At 37.4% G+C, this 27,884-nt stretch overlaps 2 protein-coding genes across 4 annotated transcripts; one reads left to right on the forward strand and one right to left on the reverse strand.

The window, feature by feature from the left end:
• Positions 1 to 1,474: 1,474 nt before the first annotated feature.
• LOC149084368 (RCC1-like G exchanging factor-like protein) lies at positions 1,475 to 22,815 on the reverse strand. Of its 3 annotated transcripts, none has more exons than XM_089234756.1 (12): positions 22,739 to 22,815; positions 21,191 to 21,542; positions 18,676 to 18,802; positions 17,292 to 17,417; positions 17,066 to 17,184; positions 15,832 to 15,916; positions 14,934 to 15,044; positions 12,591 to 12,661; positions 9,045 to 9,132; positions 7,250 to 7,423; positions 7,064 to 7,149; positions 1,475 to 1,586 (listed from the first exon to the last, which is right to left on the reverse strand). In XM_089234756.1, exons 2-12 carry the CDS (start codon positions 21,488 to 21,490, stop codon positions 1,509 to 1,511), a joined length of 1,365 nt encoding a protein of 454 aa, XP_089090882.1. In that variant the 5' UTR covers positions 21,491 to 21,542; positions 22,739 to 22,815; the 3' UTR covers positions 1,475 to 1,508. The 3 variants fall into 3 exon arrangements, with proteins under 3 accessions (XP_089090882.1, XP_089090881.1, XP_089090880.1); XM_089234755.1 differs by having other exon boundaries at positions 22,735 to 22,780; XM_089234754.1 differs by having other exon boundaries at positions 22,581 to 22,742.
• A 222-nt stretch (positions 22,816 to 23,037) lies between these two features.
• On the forward strand, positions 23,038 to 27,604 carry LOC149084369 (transcriptional regulator ZNF706-like). Its single transcript, XM_089234757.1, has 3 exons — positions 23,038 to 23,230; positions 24,659 to 24,803; positions 27,303 to 27,604. The coding sequence occupies exons 2-3, from the start codon at positions 24,669 to 24,671 to the stop codon at positions 27,390 to 27,392; spliced, it is 225 nt and encodes a 74-aa protein (XP_089090883.1). The 5' UTR covers positions 23,038 to 23,230; positions 24,659 to 24,668; the 3' UTR covers positions 27,393 to 27,604.
• Positions 27,605 to 27,884: the final 280 nt, after the last annotated feature.

The raw sequence follows: 27,884 nt of genomic DNA on the forward strand, positions 1-27,884 counted from the left end.
TGACGATATCTGCGGTCCTGAGATACGTCACGCCCTCCGCCGGTATATATCGTGTAGGAAACAACATCGGCATTAGTCGCATGCAAGATGCCGCGCAGTTCGGAGCTCTCTGATTTCGAGAAAGGTATAATTATCGGGTATCACAAAAATGACCGATCCTTAAGGGACATATCTAGCGAGCTGAAGTACCAAAAATCGATAGTGGCCTATGTGATTAAGAAGTGGAATGTGAGCTGTGATTGTTGGAATTTGCCCCGAGTCGGCAGACCAACGAAACTGGGAGATAGAGACCGACGGGTGCTGTCCAGAGAAATTCAGAAGAACCGCACCCAACTGATGGCCCTCATCCGTGAGGAGTTTCAACAGGCATCCGAGAGTATTGTTTCAATGAATACCATCCGTAAGGAAGCACATCTGATTGGTTTTCATGGTCGTGCTGCTGCCCATAAGCCTTTGATCACAAAGTCCAACCGCGTTGCTCGGTTAATGTGGTGCAAAGCACATCGAAATTGGACCGTGGATCAGTGGAAACAGGTTCTTTGGAGCGACGAATCAAGGTTCACCCTCTACCGTTCGGATGGCAGGGTTCTGGCGTCTGCCTGGAGAACGTCTCCAGCCAGAATGCATTGTGCCAACAGTCAAGTTCGGCGGAGGTGGAATTATGGTCTGGGGGTGTTTCTCCTGGTATGGACTGGGACCCTTGGTCCCCATTCATGGTAAGCTCAACGCCGATGCCTACTACACTATTTTGGATGACAATGTGCTTCCTACGTTGTGGCAGTTTTACGGGGTGGACCCCTGTTACTTCCAGGAAGACAATGCCAGCTGTCATACTGCAAGGTTAACCAAGGCTTGGTATGGTGCCAATGGGGTTCATCGGATGGACTGGCCTGCCCAGAGCCCAGACCTGAACCCTATCGAGAACCTCTGGGACGAGTTGGATCGCCAAATTAGGGGGTGCCCTACCCTTCCAAAATTGGTGAAAGAACTGACATGTCTTCTCCAAGCCGAGTGGAAGAAAATACCACTAGCCGTCACACAAGGACTTGTGGAAAGTATGCCCCGGAGGGTTCACGCTGTAACTGCCTCTCGTGGAGGCTCTACCAACTATTGATTTTGAATAAAGTTAGTTTTTCTTTTCTATCACAGGTGTCCAAATACTTATTGGTAGATAGTGTATATACACGTCACCTCGCCCATGTGATCTATGAGGTGATTAATTTGAAGGTGGGTGGTTGTCCTTGCTAGGAAAGCAAACATGATAAATGAAGTTTGGTTTTTAGAGTTTTGTCTTATTAATTTACCGTTCTTTGGTTCCCCCTATTGGCGACAGTTGGAACAAATTTTTTCCAGCAGAATCTTTTTTCCCATGTCATTATTAGCCCTCCTTTTACCAAGTTTGATGCAGTTCCAGTTGTTAGATTGTTGTCAGTTTAATTACAAACACCCTGTTAAGTGAAAGGAAAATTTTTTTTATGCTTTCAAAAATGAATTTATTCACAAATAATTTATGCGAATGCACGACATAAAACCGCAGTGTGATCAACACCACAAATCACTCTGTATACTTTGGCAGGAACAGTTACCTAAAAAAAAAAAGTATAAGAAATCTTTAACACCATAGTCATTTTTATTTCAAGGGGGAAAAAATCTTGTACGTGTACAAAATATAACAAAATTTTAATTAGATTACTCAGAATATATTAATGACAAAATTTTATATACTGAATACAATTACAACTGAAGTCAGTTTGCTCCATTAAAAAATTATAATGTAAAAAACTGATACATAAAGACAACTAATACTTACATTCACATACTTACATGCACCTCATACACATTCCACTGCAGAATTTCTAACAAAGTTGTACATGGCAAAATGTGTGTTTTAAGCATGTGTGGCCCCTGAATGAATGCCAGAACTCTCCCACTGGATTTATCCATTGCCGAGATCTTTTCTAACCCAGCCCCTAACATATTTATGATGTCATAATTGTGCTCGGTTCACGTTATTGCTGGTGCTGCCATGTGTTGTCTATATTTTTAAGTGAAGATGGTAAATGCTTGAATTTTCATGTTATATAAGTCATAAGCAGATCCAGCCTCCTCGAATGGGGGGGGGGGGGACACTGAGAATATGATGAGTAAATGGTAAAGTGAATGTCCACCCCTCTGTCACACAATATTTAAAAAATTATTGAACGGGAGCTGTGATTGCCCTCACCCCTATCTTTTTAACAATGATGTTAGGACTCCCTGCTTGCTGCGGAGAGACTTTTCAAATGGGAGATTGGCTTACATTCGTACTTCGAAGTTGCAAAACCGCAGAAAACCAACGTCAATAGATCACTGCTGTGCCAAATATGGGGTTTGAGGCTGGACCCGCACGAGAGAGCCAGCACTATGCCCACATAATAGTACAATAAACCTCTGGTCACGGTGCTAGGTTATGTGGAACTACCCACCTATAAGTATACTACTTAACTTCACAGCAGCAATTCATTGAGACTATAAAAATTTACTATTTCATTGGAACATATGGATGTGCATATGTCGTTGCATGGAGGCACTGTATGAAAGAGGAGGGGGAAAAGATCAATCCTTCATAGGGGATAGGAGTTAAAGAATCCTCTCTCCTCCCCCCCCCCCCCCCCAATGTCAGCATGCCAGAAAACGGAAGACACCAGCATTTTGGATGTAAGAGTTTGTCCATTAACGGCACATCAGGAAAAGCGAGGTTAAGTACAAATCACAGAATAAATTTCAAAAGAACAATATCAATTTATATTAAGTACTGAATAAATAAACAAATCAGAATAAAATAATGGTTTTTTACTGTAGCAAACGTGTTTTGTCGAGGAGATTGATAACAATAATGAAAATAGAGCATTAATTTTTATCGCTATAATTTTTAATTCTCGATCATACAGATACTGTATTTTGCACATTTTCCTGCATCTTAAGAGATTAGAGAAACATTCTGCCTGCACTCCAGTATTACAGCATGCTTTGCAGTGCAATTCTTTCATTTTTCAGTCTTATTAAGCCACTTTTACACATATGATCACGGATTTCAAAAATAATTTTCAGTAACTTATATTTCCATTTGACATGTTTAATCTATGCAGACAAATATGCTTCGAGTATCAGATATTTTTTCTAAACCATTTTTTTTCCTACGATTTGTGGTAGCAAAAGAAATATATATAAAGCTCAAACTATCTTAATGCACTAACTAGTGTTCATGAAACTAAGGATCCTATGATGTAGAGCACAGGCAAGTTTCAAATTAGCTGATTCAATTGATGCTCAGAATCTAAATATTGAAGAATTATCCAGAATCTGTGACTCGAATTTCCCTGCTACTGGAAAATATGGGTATTTCCGGCATGTCAGTTAATGTAGGGAACATGGTAATACAGTCAAATCCATTATAAAGAACTCCAAGAGACTGGAGAAATCCCTTCATTATAACGAAATTTCGTTATAAAGGAATTCTAGGCTTTTGCATTGTTCCTATGCAACCTTATCTGGAGGATTAAAAAAGTGTTCGGTAAAAAGAGATTTTTGCTATAACGGTATTTATTAAAACAGGATTCGACTGTACATTCGGCGCCCTTTTTTTACGAACCCGTATGAACTTGATAATTAGTTCATAAATGGGAGAGACGAAAAAAATGCAAGAAATAAAAACTGAGTTGGTCATTCACCTTTATTGATGATTTTCATAAAAATCACGTATTTTTGTTTGCCTCACCGGTAAATATACATTTCGGTAAATATGAGATTCCGTGGAAATGATATAGGATAACATTTCACGCAGATCTTGCTTCTCTGAAATATTTTCAGAATGGTGGAACACCACTGGAACTACTTACTGTAAAAATATTTTTGCTGATCTTTGATTAGAAGATTCAATGTATTTCTTAATTTTTGGCAATTTCTGTCTTTGTAAGAAAGAGTTCGTACTCAGTAATTTCAAAATATTTTTTTTCTTCATCCACTGTCAAGCACAATCTTTTTCGTTTTCTTGACATTGCTAAGAGGAAAGTAGACAAACAGCAGTTGGCTGAAATGTAGCTGAATCGACTCTCCACTTAAAAATGGGCAATCGATAGCCTAATGTATCATACCATTTCTGAAACCACCAGTTTATCCAATCATATGCACAAAGAGAATTACACGTAGTCAACGCATCTTCAATTCATGGTCACCCCCACCAACAATCAAACCTTTCTTCCTGGTACTTCGCAAAACACCTATATGTTGGTGTTGACAAATTGGTGAAAACTCTTCCTCTTAAGGAGCCTACACACGTTCAGTTATGCCTGCACAGTTATACCTGCGCAGTCATAACTGAACGGTTCGATGCATCCACACCATTCAGTTATACCTGTGCAGGCGAAGCTTCTGGAACCGGTTTTAGGCAATCTGTGGGGATATTTTCAATCTTCGATCTCTGTCTTTTGATCAGTTCGGATTTTTTCATAGTCTATAAAGTTCGGAATTTTCTAGTATGATTTCCACAGATGATGCTTTGGGTGTAGTTGGATTGGTTATGTCACTGAAAGTTATTAACTCGAAAAAACGGGTAACGTAGTGCAAAGATTGGTTAAAAAAAAGGCAACAATATTCGCACGTTAAATTATTACAGGAATTGAGATTTGCACCAAAAAATTGACATAATTTTCTCAGAATGGATCAAGATACCTACTCAAAGCTTCTTTTTTTTGAATTCCTTTCGGAAATTGCTTCTCAAACTGTTTATTTTTTTAACAACACTGTCTCTGTTCGCTAGAAGATCTATTTCTCTCATTTTCCACACCAATCTCTCATAACTATCATCTTTCTTAATTTTGTTATGGTAATCTTTAGTTTTCATCTGCCACAAGCATTTCTTATTCCTATACATTTCAATGAATTCTTCCAAACATTCGTGCTGCCCGTTTCGAAGATCACTCATTATTGTAAACCTCGAAACGTGAAAACTGAACTGTGAACTAAACTCTGGTGGAGTGTCAAAATCGGTGTTTCCCAAAGTAGGACTATTCAGGCTATGAATGGACACAAGGGGGGTGATGGGGGGACGAGAGGAAAACATCAGTTTTCGAAAACTCAGACCATTTTACCAAGGAAGCCTTTGTAAATATGGGCCTTGGGCAAAAAAGAAAAGAAAACTAATACTGCACACACAAATTTGTACTTGTTTCATCAGAGCTAAAGTGTTTTTTTCTCCCTTTGAATGTGCGCTGTACATTCCAGATGTATTGTAAGTGTAAATTGATCGGTAAAGCCTACTGTCACAGATCTCCACACCATTTGGGGTCCTGCATTCCCGGGGGGCTGGTTTTACTAATGAATAGTTGTCATTATTCGAGCCATTTTCCCCCAACCCCCACAAAGACGGGATTGGGATGAGAATTCTGGTTTCAGAGCCCGAGACAATTCCAATCATTCTTTTTTCCCAAGTTAAAAAATTCACTATAGTGGCGGCTCGGCAAAGAGAATAGCCTCTAGGCCCTGCGGCAGGATGTGGGTGGGGAGGGGCAGGGGGGTGACGCCCAAGAGCCGCGATGTACACTTTGAGGAAGACTGCTGTAACAGAAGATGTTTGTTGAATCTACACAACAAGTGCAATAATGAATTTTTTTTCCTTCAAAATTTTGATGTTACTAAAACCTCTCATAATGACCGATTTTCATGACTTTAGTAAAAGGCACTACTGCCTATTCATGCTTATCAAGAATACTATCCATATCTACAGTGATTATGACAATATAGGCAATAAAAGATAAATTTTGGTATTACAATCGACGCTCCATATAACGACACCTTCATCCTGTGGAGAATTGACGTTATATTTGGAGCAAGGTCGTAGCGAGGGGGAAACTTGGGGGTGTGGTCGGGCCTGATTGGGACGGTCGTTATATAAGTAAAACGTAAAACATTTGGGACTTACCCTACCAGTCTTTGTCGCTATAACATGAATGATCGCTATAACGTGAAGTTGTCATAACGAGCGTCGACTGTATCTTCGAAAACAAGCATCGTTTCTCCTCTGAATATATAGATAGCGGATACATGCTCCTTCAGCATCGTATGATAGTATTTTCTTTTCGCGAAAAAGAAGAGGGAAGAAAGAAGGGCGAATATAAGAAAGCGGGAAAAAATAACTGCGCAGTTATACCTGATGGCCCATACACATGCTCAGTTATACCTGCGCAGGCATAACTGTACAGTTATACAGAATCGAAAAAGCATTCCCTTCAGGTCAACTGACAGCCCTTACACACGCTCAGTTATGCCTGCACAGTTGGCCTGTACAGGCATAACTGCGCAGGTATAACTGAGCGTGTGTAGGGCCCTTAAGACATGTAGACCATGCGAATTCATGTTTACTTTTTATTACAACAAACTCAGAGGCAACTGGGAGAATAAAATAACTGAAAAATAATAAAAAATAGTGGGAGAAAAACAAAGTTTGTAGAGAGTTGATAGAAATGAGTTTGCACACGCACACACATAAAATAGAACAAATTTTAACATTAGCTCTATGGCATGCTGTTCGGGACAGAAGACCAGTTAGTAAAATGAAAAGTTAACTGTAGTTGGGTTTGAGTCCTCTTCTTGAGAGAACTCTCACACATTTGAATGGGTTTTGTATGTCCTTATATTTTAAGTTACCATGAAATAGTTAATGTTCAGCATGACTTTTGTACCAAATTCGAAATCTCCTTTATTCTCGCTTTCCAAGGTTGCCAGCTACGATCAATGATTTAGAAGGTGAATGACAAAATAAACTTGTTGCTCATATTTCTATGCATCTCACTTTTCAGCTACAACTGCTAAACATTTCGATCTAACACACCACCCTTCTGGAATGAAAACCTATTAAACTATAGCTTGATTACAGACGAGGGCTGTGTGTGCCCCCTCACAAGAATCAACGTATAAATTTGTTGTTTGTACTCAATTAAATCTCCATTAGTTTGCTTTGCTCTGAAAAAAAAAAAAAATGTGTTGCATATAATTACTTGACCAAAGAAGTGAAACAAAAACTTACTTTATAAGGGAAATATTGGTTATCTTCTCGACCTAGTCCTAAGCACCTGTGTGTATTTTTACCCCACATATATAGGTGACCTTTGTCTGTTGAAGAAAATGGGAATTAGTGCATAGCGATATTACTTTGTGAGAAGCATAATAGCAACATCATTGAAACCATTTCAAATGCATGTTTTGGACTTACTCGTTATGGCGGCAAAATGGCTGAGCCCACAAGCAATCTGTTCTACTGTTACATCTGTACTGAACTCGCTGTAGCCAAACAAAGGTTCTGGAAGTAGAGAGGGTTGAGTGTGGGAGGTTACATTTGGGCCTTGTCCGAGGATACCGTAACCCCATACATAGACAGATCCTTGCTCTAGCAATAGAAAAAGGAAAAAAAAGTTTTTAAATTAACAAAATATTTTATTACTTCATAATATCTGTGATACAGTAATCCACCGACTCAACTTCAACATTGTTAGTCTTTGAATAAAGCATAGTGCAGCATCTACTCTGAAGCTAGGCTTGTTTCTAAATTATGACATGCCAAAAGTGAAATCTCTCTCAGAATTTGTACCATTTTCTCATGATTTCTCCACAAACACCTTCTACTACGCCTGTCTAGTTTGCACTAGTCATGCTACGATAGGTTCATTCTAACAAAGATGTAGTACAAAGTGCCCCGCCACATCAGACATTTAATTTAAAAACCTTGCAGCCCAATAGACTATGCATGTTATGTATTCAGTAAGTGCAGCCTTCCAATTGGTAGTGGTGAAGAGACTTTTTTTTTAAAGTGAAGCCTGTTCAGCATCCATGGTTCATAGTTGGAAAGCCAATAACTCCTATAGTTGAGTATCTGTTGGTGTAAATTATGCCCAATAGATGGCACTATGTTATACATTTTTTTATAATTTTGTCATATGTATTGAATAGTGCCATATATGTCTATTTGCTTTTGTCATGTTGAGTAAGCCAGTTAGGATTGTGTAGTGATGTTAAGTTCCTCAAATAACGCTTTGAAAAACCAACCCAGAATTTTTACAATACAGAGCCATCAGGATATCACCATGCGGAAATCATGAATAAAAGCAATGAAAATTATTGCTCAATTTTTACTTCAGGGAAAACAACTTGATATTAATGCAGAGACAAACTCTGAGAGAAAAGTTTGCTGGTTTGCTGCGTGTCCTCTTGCAATATGGGCAGGTGCACCAACCATACTAGCATATCCTTGAGCCAAGTGTTTAGTGTTATCAATTTTGTCCTCTTCTCCCCCCCCCCCACTTGAGAAATGCTCATGACTAATCAATGTATTACGGAGACATTAATGTGCTGAATAGAGGCACTACAACCTTACATAACTTCCGCAATAGGCCCCTACGTGGTGACAATAGAGCGATGATTCTTTTCTAAGCCTATAACACATTAAGCGGAGAAAGACGTACTCTGAAAGAGAAGTTTGCTGGTTACCACAAAAGTGCAGTGTTCTCTACTCAGCGCATCACGGTACTGTGTATGCTATAAGGGAAAAAACTTGTGTCTCTGTGGTGCATGCAATGGTCAGTGCACTCTTTGTGAATTGAAGATCAGAAATGGTAAACGCAGTAAGTATCAAATCGTAAATTTTACAGGAGACCATGCATATACACACACACCTCAAGTTCCAGCGCATACCAATTCGTTAGAAAATCCCTACAGGGGAATGTATACAAGCTGCATGTGTGGTTAAGTAGTAGGTCAGTGCACTTCCCTAGATTGTAAGACGACCAGGATTTGTATTACCGGCAGAGATCAGTAAATTTTTCTTTGAGTTCACAATAATATCAAGAAAGTCTCTTTTCTTGATGTGTTGTGGAGTGACTGAGAACAACCACATTCCCCTCTCTACGGTTTTCTTTTCATGAAGATCATCTGAAGCCTGCATAATCAAATCACAAATCAGGAGTATTGGGTAACTTTTAGATTAGAAATGTTAAATACTGGTTTATAATTACCCGATATCACAGCACACATCGTTCCTCCAGATGCAACTCCCTTGACGTTAGTTATGCCTTTCAGTTTCAGTCTCGTTGGAATATTTATCTGAAGTGAAGAAAAGTTTATGCAATTTTTAAATGAGACAAAGTGGTTAGTTGCAATTTAAATGCAGTTGAATAAATATGTAAATTTTAAAAACTTATTTTACTTTCCATAAAGTTCATTCCAATTACATGTGAAAATGTATTTTCAGTAAACACGATACATGGATAATCTACATAAGCTGTTCCTAAATGGGGTGCCTCCACCCCAAGGGGGTCCACAGTCTATTTACTGGGAATCCATGACTCAATTGTAGAACTAAAGAAATTTATGCTAAATGAAAAAAAATATATATATATATATACAGTCAATGTTAGATTTTATGAATGTCAAATTTACGAACATCTTTTTTACGAACTGGTCCTCTATCTTTATGGCATGCTGTTCAAAACAATGTTAAAATCTTCTCTATTTTATGAACTCTCATTTCTATTAACTCCATTTTGCAAAATTAAGTTTCTCTTCAGCTATTCCCCCTTTATTTTATTCTTTCAACCGCCTCAGAGTTTGTTGTAACCAAAAGTAAACTTTAATTCAGAGATTCTACGTGTCTTAACCCTTTCTGGCACGGTGTCCCCATAGTAAGACCACCTGTTTACATTGTTTTCTATGGGTTTTGGAAAATTGTCTACCCTGCAAAGGGTGAAGAGAAAACAAAAAGAGGAGGGAGATCAAGAGGTTTTTTTTGTCATCAAAAACTTTGCAGGGTTGACCATGAAGTGAAAAAGCATTCACAACACCATTTGCCCATTGTGATTGGATGAATTGGTGGTTTGAGAAATGGTATAATACATTAAATTATAAGGTAACACACTTTTATTTATTCAAGGTGGTTTTTTTTCAAAGAAAAGTTTATGGTTCTTTTAATAAGGTTATTATTTAATAAGGATTTCTCTCCAGAATATTTAAATTAATGAATACTAGTTGCATAATGTGACTATGTGCTTGTGAATCAAGTATCAAAAAATTTGTATCAAGTACAAATTTCAACTTGGTTTTAAACATTCTCAATGTTATCCAAAAAATTATAAGAGTTGGTCTGATTTCTATACTTAAAAACTGTACTTATCTTTAGAATTTAACATTTTTCAACAGTCACATTTTTAAAGACACAATATTTAAACCACTAACTGTTAACAAAATAAAAATTATATTCTGTGTAAGTCATTATTTTAAGGTGAAAATGAAAAAAAAACTAATTTAAATTTTTAAAAATCATGATTTTTATCAATCTGGCTGGATAATAGCCTCCATATGTTCAAGAACATTCTCGGATAGCTGTAATTTCTTCTACTATAAATGGGGGTCTGTGGCAGATGCCAAGATTTCTGGGAATGTGGCCCATGACTAAAAGTATTTAGGAACCACTGAGATCTATATAATATACAGGGTGATTAAAAACTCAACGTACAAACTTTTAGGGGAGGTAGAAAACAAAGCAGAATCACATAGGAATGTATGACCAGAAACCCCAACCCGATCAGCAGGAGGATAAATGAAGATCCAGAAATAAGGCAATAATGGGTGAAAAAACTCTTTATTTAGCTATGCTTTACACGAAGACAGTGCATGCACACGTTAAGTTTCACAACAAGTATTCAAATTTTCTTGCCATCCACAAGTATGCACGCTTCACAATGGCGATGCATTGATTGTCAAACCCTTTCAAAAACACCTGCCATTTTGCAGCTGTGACGGAGATTCTTGTGATGAGGTCAAAGTCAACAGGCATCGCGTAGACCATGGCTTTTAGGGTCCCCAACAAGAAATCCAGACTAGATAAATCGGGCAATCGTGGTGGCCATGAGATGGGTCCACCATGCCCAATCCATCGAGGCCCAGGTGTACTGTTCAAGTAATCACTTATGACACATAAAAAATGAGCTGGAGCCCCCATCATGCTGGAACCACATTGCACACTGAACAGACACAGGAACAATATCGAGTAATAAATAAAAAGTTTTTCCACCCATTATTGGCTTGGCATTTCTGTGTCTTCGTTTATCCTCCAGCTGATCAGGTTGGGGTTTCCTATCAAACATTCCTATAGCCCCGTTTACATGGGAAGTAGAAAAAGCGGGTTTAAAACCCACTTCAAGAATTTTCACCAATGACTGCACTCCATTTTTTTTCCATACAAAGGAAAGAAGTCGTCAAGCGGGTACTAGAACTCCCAACGCTACTGCAATATTGCACATGTAAACAGGGCTAACGTGATTCTGTTTTGTTTTTGTGTTTTCTACCTCTTCTAAAAGAACATGTTAAGTTTTGAATCACCCTGTATATGTTATGGCAAAAGCTCGAAGAAATTGATAAAATCTAGGTTTTACCAACGTGAGTTGATAAAAGCCAAAAATATGTTTATTAACATTTTCGTTTCAGACTTTCACCAAGTCAACACCCATTTTTTAATGAATCAATTAAGCATCATGAACCTGATAATAATTAAGGGGTCATTCAAGTATTACGTCAGCATTGATGAGGGAAGGGGTTTCCGACTTTTGGGGGTTTGCTGACTTTTGATGGGGAGGGGGCTTTGGATGATGCTTATGTCATCAACCACCCGTTATGAAGATATGAAATATTGTTAATGGCATCTTATTCGGTGCGCCAAAAACGAAACCTTTCGATAGTTATTGGGCACCTGAACTAACATTCTACCTATTGATAAGTCCCCTACAGAGCCACTTCAGTGATCTCTAAATGTTTCAAGGATCCTTCAAGTGCTCAAGAAATGTGTCCGCGCCGCTTAAGTACTCTGGAACTGTGCCACACATCACTCAAGTGATCCGTAATTATGCCATGGATCACTTAAGTAATCTGGAAAATGTTCCGCAGGTAACTTGAGTGATGTAGAACCGCACTGGGGGCCGTTTAAGTGTTCTAAAACTGTGCCACATGTCACTCAAGGGATCTCTAAATGTGCCAAGGATAATTTCTGTGTTGCGGGTTACTTAAGTATGAAAATGATCTTTGAGGCCCACTTCAGTGATCTGAAATGTACTACGGCTCCTTAATTGCTCTGGAATTGTGCCATGTCTCATTTAAGCGAATTGTAAATGTGCTGCTTAGTTCATTTTCACAAAATTAGGTTTGAGGGAGCAAGCCATATCAGATAACCTTCAGGGTCACATTTGGTCTGCGGGCCAAGGGTTTACCAGATATGGCTTAAAGGGTGGATCGCAATGAATTTCTCAAAGAGAAATTTTTTGAGGTCTTACCTTTCAAATAGCATTGAAATTAACAGAAATCGATTGTAATAACATGTAAAGGTATTTTCTTCTGAAATTTCAAATTTAAAAAAAAAAAATTTTTTTGCATTAAAAAAATAAATTTTTGATTGTTGGAGGGGGAGGGGGGGGGGGCACGGTTAGAGGACAAAGTCAAATGTTGTATGAAAATTACTTATCACAAAAATAACACAATTATTCTTTTAATTTTCACTATTATGATACACTCACTTGCTGTTGGTCCGTAGCTGATTTCAGCTGGCCGTATTCAGAATTTCCCCATCCAAAAACTTCACCTTTTTCTGGAATGGTATGAATACACAAATTACAAGAGAACCATAGATTTTACAACTACTTAACTACAGTGAAACCTGTGTAAAAGGGAGGGTCAAGAGACTGAAATTATTTTCTGTTCCAGACAGGTTTCCGTTTTATAAAAGTGCACATAAAACTATATGAAGTGATTTATTTCTATCGTTTTGCGAAACAAATTTTGAGAACATCACCCTAATGTCTATAAACCAACGGGAGTGTTAAACAGAGACATGCATATTATTATATTGAATTTTTTGTCAAGTTTGCTGTTTGAAATTACTCTATACATTTGAAATTCCATATTTAAAATGTGCTAATAGTTAAACTTCAATATAAAACATTCTCCTGAATAGCACTAGAATGAAGACTTACTTTTGTCAATGATAATTTTTTGATATTTAAAATAAAAAATTTAAAAATTGTGTACCTTTAAGCAGTTTTTAAAATTTTCCTGATCCACATTATAACTGCCACATTGGAAATTTGCAAAACTTTTCGCAAACTGCCACCTATTTTTCATAAGAGTTTTTTTTCCAGACTGCGAGCTGATAACTAATTTCCCCCCAACAAGAAAATAGACTTCACTCATTGCATTTTATTTCCCTCACTATATATATATACGGTATGTAAACTCTTGGAAGAGAAATATACTTTTTTGTTTAAAAAGTCTTTATTATTTACACTGAGTAGTGTATATTTCTTTACTGAGTTGAAAAAAAGGGAGGAAAACACAGTCTTTATTTTTCCCGCTCCTCTTATCTAACCTTGAACAAAAGCTGACTCTACCCACTGGCAGCTCATCGATTGGAGGGGGTGGAATACGTGTTTAACTGTGCAAAAACAATTTCAATGCATTTTCAGAACCCGAGATATTTCGGGGCGACGGAAATAAAGCAGATTGAGTTTGAACAGATATCTCGCGATTGCCGTTCAAAGGGTTAAAAATAGTGACGATAAAATCAACTACCAATAATGTTTGTAAAAGATTCTGCAACTCACTTATATATATAAATTTTGCTTTTTTTAAACCTCTACGAACTTCATTTTTATGTTCAAATTCAATACACATTTTCTGTGGCTGGTGGCAATCTCTACACTGAATGGAAAATCTCTGCAGTAGCCAAAACACGGTATCGCTAAATTATGAAGAATAATTCAGTCTCCCTCACGTACTACTCTTCCAAAATTATCAAACTTTTTCCAATAAATAGTGTTTTCTAACAAAAGTCCCCATCTCTATCAAAAATGAAATGCTAAAAAGGCTTTACTAAAGTCTGAATAGTAAATCCGCTTCCACCCAAGCCCTTACTTCCAGAACCAGTTCAGATAGGTAATAGGTGTTCATCGTTTTTCCAAGAAGTAAAAGAGTTCAACAAAAGAGAGATCGGTACCACTTCCTCCCATCCAAAGGACAAATATTTGCACTTGACCCGAAATTCTTTGTTTTAGCAGGTTCTTTCATCTACAAATAGACTAAATATGCTTTCTGTTTCCACATTAGACAGTTTTCCATGATTGAAAAAGCATATATTGTATGCCGTTGTGGTTGTCGTGTGGTCATGGTGACTGATGGACTGCACCCGGGTTCAAACCCCACCGTTGCCACAGTGGTGGTGGTTGGCTGAAGTTGGTTTTCTGTAGTTCTCAACTTTGAGGCATAAATGCAAGCCGATCTGCCCGTTAAAAAATCTCGCACAGACAGTAACAGGCTTACAATGGTACAAATATTCAATCATTACACTTCACTCACTTTACTTCTGAAATATAAATATCAGCACTGAAAAATCAGACAACACTATATATGCACTCAGACTGTTAGGTACACACACTCATCAATTATCAAACTCATCGATTTAGGTACTCACACTCACTTCATCCGTAGCTGTGGCCAGCATCTTCATAGGTGAATGTTATTGTAGAATATCCACAAGGTGATTTCCTTGCTGCACTTTTTCCACTCAGCTCGCTGCAGTTTTCTGTGAACGGCTGGATCTTGAATGCTGATAATGCCTACTATCTGTTATGCTGATAGTGACTACTACCTTCGACTCACTCTCTGCCAACTCCGGAATCATCAAGATCCAGTCAATCACAGCAAACTGCGCCAAAAAAACTTCAACAAGGAGGGCACCTCATTGGTATTCAGTAGCATTGGCAGAGACAATATTAACTCAAAATTGATAAAGTTCTTTCATTAAAGGCAATAGCATTTACATACATAATGGTATGTTAACACTGAAATGAAGGAATATTCCCCACCTGACAGCGCAAGAACACAATCAGCTGCGCAGGAAAGCTGAACTATTTTTTCTCCTTCGATATCGCCTTTAACCTTTGCTGGAGATTTCTGACATTTATAATGACCCAAACCTGTAAGAAATCGCATACAACAAATTAAATTAGCAAAAAATAGTTCTTTGGAGAAAGTAGGGGGGCATCATTATTTATCGCAACACATAATGCGGCTTATAAGGTTTAATTTCCACATGTTCGGCAGCTATTTCATTCTATGTAATAGATGCATAACAGCGTTCTGCAGGACATAATTTGATTTTTGAGATGGTGTTTATGAACCCAAAGGATATATATATATATAATGCAAGTAGTTTAGTGCACTGGTTTCACTTCGAATCCTCGCTAAGTCATGGTTGTCTTTATTGTCATTCAGAATATTGTTAAGATGGTAGGGCATAGTCAAATTACATTTTTGGACACAAAAAGCCAAGCAACAGTGGCGCCACAAAATGAACAATAAATCAAAGAATGTTTCGTGATTATTTTTATGAAGTTCTTTGTGATTTTCCTTTTTATAATTCTTTTAGAATCAATTCTTTTGTAATATTCAATGAACATATTTGAAAATATTCATTGGACGATTTGCATTCATATGTTTGCCTACTTTATCCGAGTATACACAAAGAATTGAACTTCATAAGAATTTGAACAGGCCAGTAACTAGGCTGGGGCAACCGGAACGCTGCCTCAGGGCCACACAAAAAATTTACACTTATTTAGCATAATAATAATTTTAAGGGCCTCCCAAGAAAAAGTTACCCCGGAACCCTAAGAAGGCACGCTTTGACCCTGGATTTGAAGTTGAACATCTGAAATGTAAGGTAAATTTCTGATGGATAATTTTGTGCAGAGAGAAACTTACCAGTTTGGCCATCAGCTCCCCACCCACAACTGTACACTTCACCGGAACTGGTCAAAAACATTGTATGATCTTGACCGCAAACAACCTGAACAAGAATTTTAGAATCTTCAATTGCTGAATAAAATAAAAAGATACTGTGAACTCGCTTGATACATGCATGGCTAATATAAGATTTTTGCGAATATATACAGCGAAACCCATTTAAGATGGGCACTACGAGATATTAAAAGATAGCTCCATCAGTGATAAGTTTGTTGATGTGCACCTGTATAGAATGGGAACTTGTCTAAAATGAACAATTACTTCAGTCTCTTGAGATTCCGTTTCATACAAGTTTCACTGTCCAAACATTTCCTACACTATTGTTGGTTTGCTACTTGATTATGTTAGAAGTTAGTACTTTTCACGAGTGCTCAAAAAACCATATTTTGATGAAAATGTTAAGAGAACTTCGGGGAACAGACAGGGCCTGGGACCATAATACCAGAAACAAGAATGCACTCTCTCACAGTGGCCAGGTGTGCATTCCCCCCGCCCCAAGTAACTTCTTTGGAACGGTCAAACAAAGGCAAAGTAAAACTTTGGCTTCTTACTTGTCCACCTCTGGGGCACCAGCAACGAATTTGAAATTAATTTCTTAATAAGAATCACCCCGTTGTACTTCCTCTTTACAGGGTAAGTGTACGATATGAACATGCCGCCCCCCTCCCCCAGAAGAGTGGGGCTGACAGGACTCCAGTCCAGGAACTATTCTAGTCTTTTTATTTTTTCATGCTATAAATTCACTGCGGAGGGGGGGGGGGGGGTCTGCCAAAGGTCCCAGCCTAGGGGGATCCACTGTAGGTTGTGAGAGGGCATGAGAATAATGACTCACTAATAAGAGCTATAATGTGTATCAATTTATCTGATGTAATCAAGAATGAACCAAAATGTGGGACAGTTTCTTTAAAAGTCGGACGTGTGGTCACAGAAATTTAGTTTGGTAAACAATGATGTGTTGCTTTGTATAAAAAAAAAAAAATTTATCATAAGGTTATCTGGACCAAAGCCCAGTCGGTCATCCTTAAGGGCCACACATGAGGCTTTGTACCGAGCAGCGGGTAAGTTCGAGCCTACCCTAGGCATTTCCACAACATACACTCTTTGATGACAAAAAAAAAAGTTTATTGTTTCCTTAGAAACGTTTCCATTTATTTTTGTAAACACTATGTATACAGATTTGCCTCTCACTGACCTTTTCTATATTCTCATTGAAATCTTCAATCTTATTAATTTTACTTGTTCTGCAATTCTCTCCAATGTCAGGGTGGTAAACTCCACATTGGCCGTAGGCGTTATTGCCTAAACTGAAGACTAGAAAGGAATATGACAGACATGAGGAAATAGGTGTAATAGTTATAATTTTGCGATCATATATATTCTAAAAGACAGTTCAGAAAAAAAACTAAAACAACACTGACTTCCTTCTTTGTCTGTCACGATAATTGTATGAGCTCTTCCACAAGCCACGTGCACAGCTTTGGCACTGAGATTCATCAGAGGTAAAACTATCGGCACAGGTTCTGCTACTATTTCCAATGGACGCCCTGCATTTGAGACAAAAAGCACAAACTAAATATTTATTCATCAGTACCGAGTAGATTTCTTAGCCTTGATGTGGAGAAAAACAAATCTGTTAATTGTTTTTACAGCTTCAAAACATCAAGCATCTATTACTCTATTACTGATGTTTACCTGTCCTCACGTAGACAAATGTTGGGTGATTCAAGAGTCAAAAATAATAATTGTGAATACAGTTTATAAATGTACTAAAAGAAGTGGGGAACTGTTTTTCTCCCATTTTGAAAAAAAAAAAAAAACCGCTACTTTCAGAGATGGGCCTAAGTATTTTGTGAACTGGTGCAAAAACAGCTTTGCTGCCCTCTAAAACAGGTTTTCCCAATCCCCCCAGTGTCCACTAGCATCCTGGCAGTGGAATGAGAGGTGGCAAGATTGAACATTTTGCAACTAGTTTTGCATGAAAGAAATGAGGACATATATCGCCATGTCATGTGCATCTAGGTTTGCTTTGATGCTATCAATATTTTTTTTCATCAACAGTTTTCTTCTTGCCTATTTTGAAGCTAAGGTCATTTTAGACTCATTTCTTCACTATAAGTTATCATCATAAGCCTGAAAAACTATGCACAAGATCAAAAGGCTCCATTGTTGACAAAAATATCTGTACTCAGTTCAAAATTTCCTAACTGGACGGTAATAGCTGCTATGATCCATGTACGTGCAGTGCTTCTTTTGAAATTTCTTTCCCATAGTAAAGCCACGTAAGAGGTATATAAGAAAAGTACCTTTCTTCAGTTTCTTTCATTGACCTCATCCATGGGAAGTCTATGAAACCTACCATACATTATAAAAATCATTGTAATTCATGATACACACATCAGACAACTCCATTCTAACTCTTCATCATTAAAAAAAATGATTTCAGCTTAAAAGGAAAAAAATTCTGAACAGTTACGTGGGAAAGAAAAACTTAGTTACTGAATTTTCATACGTCCCATTCTATCAACAGAGACATATAGTCATCGTATTTACTACCGAAATTTTTTCCCGTTATAGTTATCTCGATTGGTTATTGTTATCAGAAACTCAGAGCCCTGATCTGATCACATTAAATGCACTGTACTACTGGAATTTTTCATACAAAAGTTGTAATTCAACCCTGTTACTATATTAAAAAATAGTTCAAACTCTCTATTGTATTAAAAAAATAATTCAAATGCGCCACAAGGTTTGAAATATTACACAAAAAAAAAAAAAAAGATGAAAAGTAAATTTTTCTTCTACCTTTACGAGCTTCATGATAGCCTATCTGGAAATCTGTATTTAATCCAGTACCAAATACACTGTAGGACGTTTTATCGTTAGTCGCAGCGATGACTGTGAAACCATAACCACAGGCAATATCATGAACCTGCAAGGAAGAAAAATAAATTAGCTAATGCTCAATCGAAAGTTGGGTGAAATGGTTGATATAGAGCAGCATTTCTCAATCTTCTGTTTTATTAGTAAATTATAAGTGGGTTTTTTTTTCGGGAAAAGTAAAAGTTTTTTGGAAATTTTTTATGCACTAGAAGTGACTGCAGAATTCACATGTATTTTACAGAACACCCAGGGCCATCTTATTAACACATGAGTCCTACTCAGGCACGGCACGGGGGGATCTCATTTTGATAGAAACTTCCAAGGCAAGATTTGGTGCAATGATTTATGACAAGGTATTCTTTTTAGTGACTGACTTGCATCACGAGGACCTGGGTTCAAACTCCCCCGTCACCAGCTGAAGTTGGTTTTCTGTGGTTCTCAACTCTGGGGTGTAAATGCGAGCCAATCCTCCAGTTAAAAAGCTTCACCACAAAGAGCAACAGGCCTACAACGGCACAAATATTCAATCACTACACTTTACTCACAATTTGAATATAAATGGCAGCACAAAAAAAATTCACACAAAACACTATATACACACTCAGAGGTACATGCACTTACACTTTTGGCACAACTCGGTCGGTAGTAAATTTTCCATGGCGATAGACTAGAGTTGGGCTCCGTTTGAAAGAAAGAAAAATTATGACAATAAATATGTAAATTAAGAGGTGGTGGTGCCTAAGCCCTCTTCCATTTTGCTCTGGGGCTACGATGCTGTTGAGATGACAGAAGGGACACACTTTTTTTTTGATAAATATTCAAAAATTTGTTTGAAGTCTGTATAACCAAGGTTGGTGAATTTTTGCCACAGGTGAAAAAAACGTAAAAATTTATCCCTTCATTTCTGTATTGTGGGTTTGATTATTTCCCTAAATACAAATAAGATAGTTTTTAATACAAAGTTTACTATAAAAAATTAATAAATTTCTGAGTACGTGAATTTTTGGCATTGCTGGAAAAAACAGCAGTAAAATATGTCCTGAAAATAATGGGTTTTTTCCAAGCATCAAAAATTTATATTTCTCACATTTTTTTTCATAGCATTTCAGAAAATATTTAATACAAAGAAATTGTTTGAAACACACTAACTCTGGTTCAAGAATTGTATTAACATGCTACATATATGTCATGTCAAAGTCTTCATAATCGAATGGGCATAAATTATGTTTCACAGAAGTGTTTAAAACATCTAATACTCTGCCATTTACGCAGTTGTGTTTGCTATGAAAGTAGCAAATTTTGTTCAAAGTGAACAAAATAACATGCGACCTCATACAATATAGGGAATTCTTTTCTGTGTAGCAAAAACATGTGTTCACGAAAGCATTCTCAGACTAAAAATTTATTACTCACCATGAAAAAAAAAATGCCTTTCTCACTTACTTTTGCTCATAACCAATAAATGGAAGAGCGTAGAATTCTATCAGCAAAAAATATGCCAACTTTCTGGTTGGCATATTTTTTGAATACTTACACTGAAAATAACACAATGTCGTACAGTATTTATATCACATTATAAAAAACATCATTGAACTAAAGCCTCTGCTGCCATCTATCAAATAAAAAACATAACTGTTTTGTTCTGCGATTAAAATTGGTCAGTTTTTAATTATTGTGTTTCATAGAGAAAAAAATGTGGTATGCTATTACTAAATATTCTATGAGCAGTAATATTTGTTAAATTATTAAGTTTACCTCAGAATTTTAACAGTTGTTGTTTGTGTATTTTAAAATAGTTTTAGTAAAATCCTTAGCTTTTTAATTGCAAGCCAAGTTTTGATTAAGATTACAAGAAACAAAGGATGGCCATACTTTGTGTGGATTTTATTAATATTATTTTACAATATACAAACAACAACTGTTAAAATTTTGAGGCAAACTTGATAATTTAACTAATACGTATTATTGCTCCTAGAATTTTTAATAGTATCATATTGTTTTTTCTATGCAGCATATTAATTAAAAACCAGTGGCTAATTTTAAAGAATTATAAAAGCTGTGTTTTTTTATTTGATAGATGGCAGCAGAGAAAGTCCCTAGTTCAGTGAGTGTTTCACAGCATGAGTGGTGAATGATCAAGTCAATGACTGTATGAGTGAACAAGTGAGTGGGGCAAAATATAAAAGACCAATTATGTAAGCAATTGAGTTTCAGAGTGGGGGTACATAATCGAGTGAGTGACTTGCTCTACAGCTCACTCACACATTTGCTCTTTCATTAACTCCTTGACTCACTCACTTGCTCGCTCACCCATAACTCTTTTATTAATTTTTTGTTAATGAATTTTCCTAGTGGTTAGTTTTATTTTTCGGTGATTTGCATGGCAGTCAATTGTTATCAGTAAATTTTCTGGCGATCAATTTTTCGTACACATTACCTTATGGTCTAATGAAAAGGGAAACCTCCATGGTCTGTGCATTGTCCTCAAAACAGTTTTCCGTGCCGTAGGCATGATGAAGCTGGAATTTCCCAGTGCTCCGTACATTGTGTTCCCCCACAAGTAGACTCTATGGGTTCTTTTAGATTTTTCTGTGGCGTACTCGAAAACGGGCATGTTTTTAACTACTTCTGGATCTTGATCCCATTTGCGTTTGGAGTAGCACCTGAAATGATTCAGAAGTTTCTTGCACAATGATATCTTCTTCTTCATGAAGATCAAGTCTCTGGAACTTTTCATGATTTCCCTTTTCTTTCGGTGAGAACACTTATGATAGAGCCATGCCAAGGACCTACAACAAAAATACACAATTTAAAAACATTTTTGGTGAAACTTCAAGGTACAAGAAACTTGATTTGTGATTCTTAGGTTCGCAAGATAAGCAAAAATTTTAAACAAATTTTACTAAATAAACATGTGCAATGTCTTGCAATACTTCCATATGAGCACCTTTTTCTCTGCAACCTCCCAATCAAATCCTCTCCAGCCAATTCCCGGTATATGGTATATCGCTTTGTTGCCAAATTTTCGTATGCACCAAAAAAGCGATATGTTGCCAACATAATTTATGCATAATTCAAACATGGATGGTGCCACTGCATCCGATTTTCTTTTCCAGATTATTGTTGGCATTTCATTTTGCTCAAAGCTGGTTTTGCTTTTCTGCGCCGTTTTTCCTGCTATTTCCTGTTTTATTTTTGACGTTATGGCCGATAATATATCTGCACCAGATACAACTTGAAGGGCTGTAACGACTTCTGTATGAAGATGGGCCTGTGTAGCGCCTTAGGGGGCATTCAAGTATTACGTCAGTGGATTTGCTGACTTCGATGACGAGGGGAGAGGGGTGGTTTGAAGGTTGCTTACGTCATCAACCACCCTTTTTGAAGATATGAAATATTCCATGCTGCTGACGAAATTTTGCTGACGGGGGGGGGGGGGGTCAAAAATGACCAAAAATCTGCTTACATAATACTTGAATGGCACCTCACCATAGCATTTGTGGCAAGGCCCTCCTTATCAGCACGAAGTGACGTACAAGTATGGCCTACAGGTGTCTATTGATTTTTATTGATTAAATAACAATTATTATTATTAATATATTTAATGTACATATTTTTTTTCATTTCCACTTGTTTTAAATCGTTTTTGGGTATTTCGGCAGTAGCCCTACTGCCAAAGCGGAATTGGCGATAAAAAAGTCACCAAATCGTGGTATACGGTATATTGGGAATTTAAACTGGAGCCCTACCCTTGAGGGGGAGCAGGCTTCAGCAATTGAAACAATAGGAAAACCTACGTGGAGAAAAAATATAATGAAAGCCGGTACCGATTTCTTTTAAGGAGAACATAGTACACCTCCATTTATCTGAATAGTAAAGAACTTTTTCCAGTATTTTTGAGAGAGGAAATTTTAATTTTTAGCATTTATTGGAGGAATAAAGATTCTAAAAAAAACATGAGAAATATAACACTCTACATACTCACTAGGTACGAACCGGATAACTGGCGATTCAAGTTAACTAGGACGGCTGTAACCACCAAGGAGTACATGTAAGATGATGCAATATCTTGAAAATATATAAAATTCATTTACTTTCAATTATAAAGAAAAAAAATCAGGCAGATATGCACAGAAATGAACAATCTTGTGAAAAAAACAACACTTTGTGTTTATTTTCTTTTTGCAAAAGAATGTGATCCCAATTTAATTTTTCTAGAATTTTCACATATGGCAAAGACAAGTCAGTCGAAAGAAAGAAAACAACTCTGCCCCTCTTCCGGTTATTGTTTTCGTCCTCCAAAAAACTCGTGTACCAGTTTTTAGGTAACTGCCGTGACTTCCTGCTTAAAAAGTTATTTGGCCTTGTTTTTTTCTCTTTCTTTCTCCGTCGATTCCCGTCGCGATTGACGTTTTTCTATTTCCCCTCACTCGTCGTTTAAGCAGCACCTGGTGTATCGAGCCTCACAGTCCAGTCCGTGAGTAAATATTGCGTTATTTTCCACGTTTCGCGTTATTTAATTTTAGCGACCTTGTTAAAATTGATACCAGTGTTTTTTTTTAAGCTTCTTTATCATTACCAACAATTAGATAGGTGCTATTTGCGATTCAGAGTCCAATTGTTTATTGGGTAATTATTTTTTGGAAATGAGAAATTCTCTCTAGACCATGTGAGCTTCACTGACTGCGTTGGTTCGAAATTCTTAGTGACTCCCCTATACCAGGGCCGTCTTAAGAGCATCATGCCTTTCCCACCCCCCGGGCCAAATGATGTTTCTGAGGCCCTAATAGGCAAATTTCGGAAATCTCAACTAGATCCCATTTTTGTGAGGCCTCCGGGCCGTGCCTTAAGATGGCACTGCACCAAACGAGAACATTGCTCCCACTCTGTCCCAAAGAGGGATATAAGCGGTTAACTAAGCCATGCTAGAGAACCTGTACCATAGCCCCTACCCTTCAAAGGTGGTTCAAATTAGTTGCCCGTGACAATTATTATAATTTTCTTGTTTTTCACACTTTAAACCCGTGGGACCCGCCAGATATACTAGCCTAGGGGTCCTGCTCTATTGAGTATGCCAGTGCCGTTGTAACCCATGGACCTGAAGTGCTTCGGGGGAGTGGTCTCACAAGAGATAGTTATGATATTTGAGAGGACAGCTTTAGAATTGAGAAATAATAGTCACATGTTCGACCGAACCAGTGACAGTGGGAATTAATTTTGGATGCCTGAGTGACGTGGTGGTAAGATCAAGGTTCTGTCCAGACTTTCTTTGTAGGGTCCTGTTTTTGTGAAATTTTTCGTTATTTTTGTTCGCAAGGGTTATTAATTTTATATTAAGGTTAATTTCCTGGGAAGCAAAACAATTTAGTTAATTTATCGCAAACAAATGAAATGCCAAATGTATGATTTCCTTAATTTATATTTTGTGGAGGGTTTGTTTTTCAGATCTGAAATTGTGTGAAGGGTCCAGAAAAGGACCCAATTTAGGCTGGACAGGCGCCTGAAGATGCTGGTCTACTATCATGAAGGTTGCCGCCAGGTTCCATGTTCGAACCTAGGGAAGAATATGGATAACAAAATATTTTCCCTAATAAGCTTGAGGCAACCACATATAGCTAGAGCACCTCCATTTTCAACCCAACTCATTGTTCAGTAAATTGTAATATAGCGATATAGCCAAAGTTAGTGTTTGTTGAAGTAGTCCTGTTTCTGTTCCGATAGTGGGATGTTCGGCTTTGTTGACATGATTTGATTTGACAGTGGTAATGATTGGCAACTTGGTGCTGATCAGCATGATGTCATGTTTTTGTAAAGGGGAAATATCCCGTTGTGTTGTTTTACTTTTATCAATAAAAAAATATCTACATTGTTTTTAATTGCCTCTTCTCAATTTCTGTAATATTAGGGTCATCTTGATGGCTAGAGGGCAGCAGAAGATCCAGTCTCAGCAGAAGGCTGCGAAACGACAGCAGGATGCAAAGAGGGCGCAAGGGCATGATCAGAAGGCTGCGGCTCAGAAAGCCCTAACTCATGTTTGCACAGTTTGCAAGGTTAGTCTGTTTAGCTTCTTTTTTGAAAAGGAAAAAAAAGTTTCTATCTTGTAATGAATTTAGATTGATAGTCAATATTTTTTGTATTCTCAATATTCAAGTTTTTCATCAATTAAAGTTCAAAAACTCTGCATAATTTTCCAAAGCATTTAGAGACATTGAAATTTTACTTGCTAAAAATAGAAAAGAAAATACAATTGCTTGCAGGGATGACAGTGCCGAGAGATGCCTTGCGATTTGATACTCTGGGATGATCCACTTGTCACAACCGGGATCTAAATGAGTGCTACGAAGCAATCTCAATTCAGAGACTATGAACTCAAACATATTGATTGTAATTGACAAAATTTTAACAAATTTTGATTGAAGTTTAATGTCAATGATTGCAAGTCATTGAATTGCATAATCATGTCAAGTCCTGAAGATCGGTACATCCTAGAGCCAGTAGACCATGATCTAGTAGATGATCAGCCAATCTTTTGTGTCCTGTAACCTTACGATCAAGAAAAGCCATCAAGAAAGGTTGACGACTACAGAGTTAGCCCATGGTTGGAGGCTTTAGACTCCCCAGGCATAGTCTATTGATGAATGTAGAAGAACAATACTGGATGAATCGTGAATACCTTCAGATAATCTTGGTGTCACCTTACATGCAACTGACTACTGCAGCTCAGAAAGCCCTAACTCATGTTTGCAATGTTAGTCAAGTTTAGTCTCCATGCTTTTGGCTACTGACATAATGATTAATCACTGCTGATTGCATCTCATTAACATATCCTTTGAAGCTCCTTCGTCACCACCACGCTGTATGGTTTAACATAAATAACAATGATGAGGCGGGCGCCTCCTGCCAACGATGCAACTTCCGTTTGATATCTTCAGATTGGCCTCAAATGATGCGATTTGGAATAGCAGGTGAATTTATTAATGGAAAATGTCCAATTTATAAATATAAAAGCACTCATTTTTGAATGGGGTGGTACCTCTCCACTCCTCGCAGGTCCATACCATTACAGCTCGAATTTTTCGAAACTGCACATGCTTAAGATTGCCAGAATACACTTGCAGTCACTGTTCTTTCTTTACAACTGTGAAGGATAAAAATGTTTCTATTTAATGGAGAATCTTAAATTTCATTAATAGTAGATATGGCATAATGCCAATCTTTGCTTTGAAGAAATGGGTCCATGCACGTAAAATAAAAATTAGATAGAGCAGTACTTGCAGGGGTACCTTGACTAACGAAGATGATTCAGACCTATAGGTCAATAACAAACTCACCTAAAGTTCCAAAGGATGTTTAGAGGCATCTCGAGTTTGATACCTTCTTTGTTCTTGTAAGAACTTTCCTGACACGGTTACAACAGAAATTGTGGAAACAAGACCATAGAAAAAGATTGCTAACTAAGGGAGTTCCACACCGAGGGGTTAGCTCACCCACCTCTCGGTAAATATAAAAGAAGGCAGAATATCAAATGCTGCTGTCCAGAATTACCAATGAATTGTAGGTCTTTGTCTAATTAGATCTTGTGTGAAAAAAAAAAATGTCAGTGGTGCGACAAGAATAATGAATGATTCAGAGTCACATTTGCTAGTTAAAGCAAGATTTCCATAAAAAAAAATATTAGTAATTCTGGCAGCTACTGCTTCGCAGCACACCAACTCTGGCTGTATCACTGTTACAATTTACTGCCATTGACGAGTTGGAATTGGAAGACACGACCTATCGATGATCACCTTAAGTTCGTTAGGAGGAAATATCTTGTTATGTAAATTTTTCCCCCAAGTTCAAACCTGGAACCTGACTGCAATCTTCACAGCTGTAGATGAGAATCTTGTGTGTGTGCCACTCAGGCTTATTCTGGAAAATGTATACATATGTTGCATGAAACACCTAAGATTATTAACACTTAAAAAAAACTCACGAAATGCTGAGATGAACATAATCGTCAAGATCTCTCATGTTATGTACACAACACATTCAGGTCACTCATAAGCATACACAGAATTTTCTCGAGGATGGGGGGGGGGGGATTTTCAATATTTTTTTCCTTCTGGGGGTTACCTTTATCCTGCAAAATGGCATAATCTTGGCTTGAGGGGTGGTTTAGAACCCCAAACACCCCCACTTGTGTACAGCAATGAGGTCAGCTCATTTTGTTCTCACAGATACAGGCAGAAAAGATGAGCTCTTGAAATGACCCAACTTTGGTTTAGGGTTAACAAAAAAGTGTATTTTCTCAGTCTATTCATTGATTTTACATGAAACGTCACAAAAGCTTTCTGGTCAGCTTGAGTATAAGAGGGCACAGGCCTTTTTATCGTGATTTTTGTCTTTTAATCCACTGATTAGATCTTTTCAGCAGTTGCATAAATGACCTAGTGAAGCAAGATCTTTTGAAATTTAAGAACAGTCATGATTGGAAGGATAGGGCTGTTATATACTAGTATACATTTACCATTAAAGACTAAATTTTATTCTTCCTTTGTGCTCATCAGGCTCAGATGCCAGATCCAAAGACCCATAAACAACATTTTGAAAATAAGCATCCGAAGATGCCGCTTCCGGACGATCTCAAGGATGCCTGACACCAGGACTTTGTGCTATAATGTCTTTCATCTGCTGCTGCTCATTGACTACATCCTCCTATGATTATGTGTGGTGCAGTTTTTTTTTCTTTCGTCTTTTACGATTGATATCGCATAATGTTTTTCTTGAAAATATTTTCTTTTTATAAATCTTTTTTTTTTCCTCATTGACCGGTGTGAGGAAAATGTAATAAAATAACTGTATGCTCTTAGTTTGTGTTATTTTGTTGATTATAATTTAGACTATAATTTTTTTAACTTAGGTGTGCATTTATCTTACATTCTGAAACATGTACGTGCGGTGAAACATATTCGGGCATAAAATTGCATTGATTGTTATAGGCCTGTGATTTCCAATCATTGTCACACTGGAGTTGCTCAAGATCAGGCAGGAATGTAGCGATCACGACCTCCCTACATCCTACGGCTGAGCTCATGGACCAGAAATTTTTCACGGACCCCTCTAGTGAATTTGTAATGTAAAAAACAAAT

This window comes from Pholcus phalangioides, unplaced genomic scaffold, assembly GCF_987345545.1.
Source record: "Pholcus phalangioides strain wild (caught in Gottingen) unplaced genomic scaffold, Ppha-v1.0 ptg000008l_1, whole genome shotgun sequence".
In the NCBI taxonomy this organism is placed as follows: Eukaryota; Metazoa; Arthropoda; class Arachnida; order Araneae; family Pholcidae; genus Pholcus; species Pholcus phalangioides.

What these genes read in the sequence shown, in the direction of transcription:
- LOC149084369 (XM_089234757.1), top strand. Translation starts at nt 24,669, where the DNA reads ATGGCTAGAGGGCAGCAGAAGATCCAGTCTCAGCAGAAGGCTGCGAAA. An exon ending in ATGTTTGCACAGTTTGCAAG is followed by an intron (nt 24,804 to 27,302) that starts GTTAGTCTGTTT and finishes TGTGCTCATCAG; the next exon opens with GCTCAGATGCCAGATCCAAA.
- LOC149084368 (XM_089234754.1), bottom strand. Translation starts at nt 22,615, where the DNA reads ATGGAGGTGTACTATGTTCTCCTTAAAAGAAATCG. An exon ending in GATGTGTGCTGTGATATCGG is followed by an intron (nt 7,424 to 9,044) that starts GTAATTATAAAC and finishes TTCTATTGCTAG; the next exon opens with AGCAAGGATCTGTCTATGTA. An exon ending in ACCAATATTTCCCTTATAAA is followed by an intron (nt 1,587 to 7,063) that starts GTAAGTTTTTGT and finishes TTTTTTTTTTAG; the next exon opens with GTAACTGTTCCTGCCAAAGT.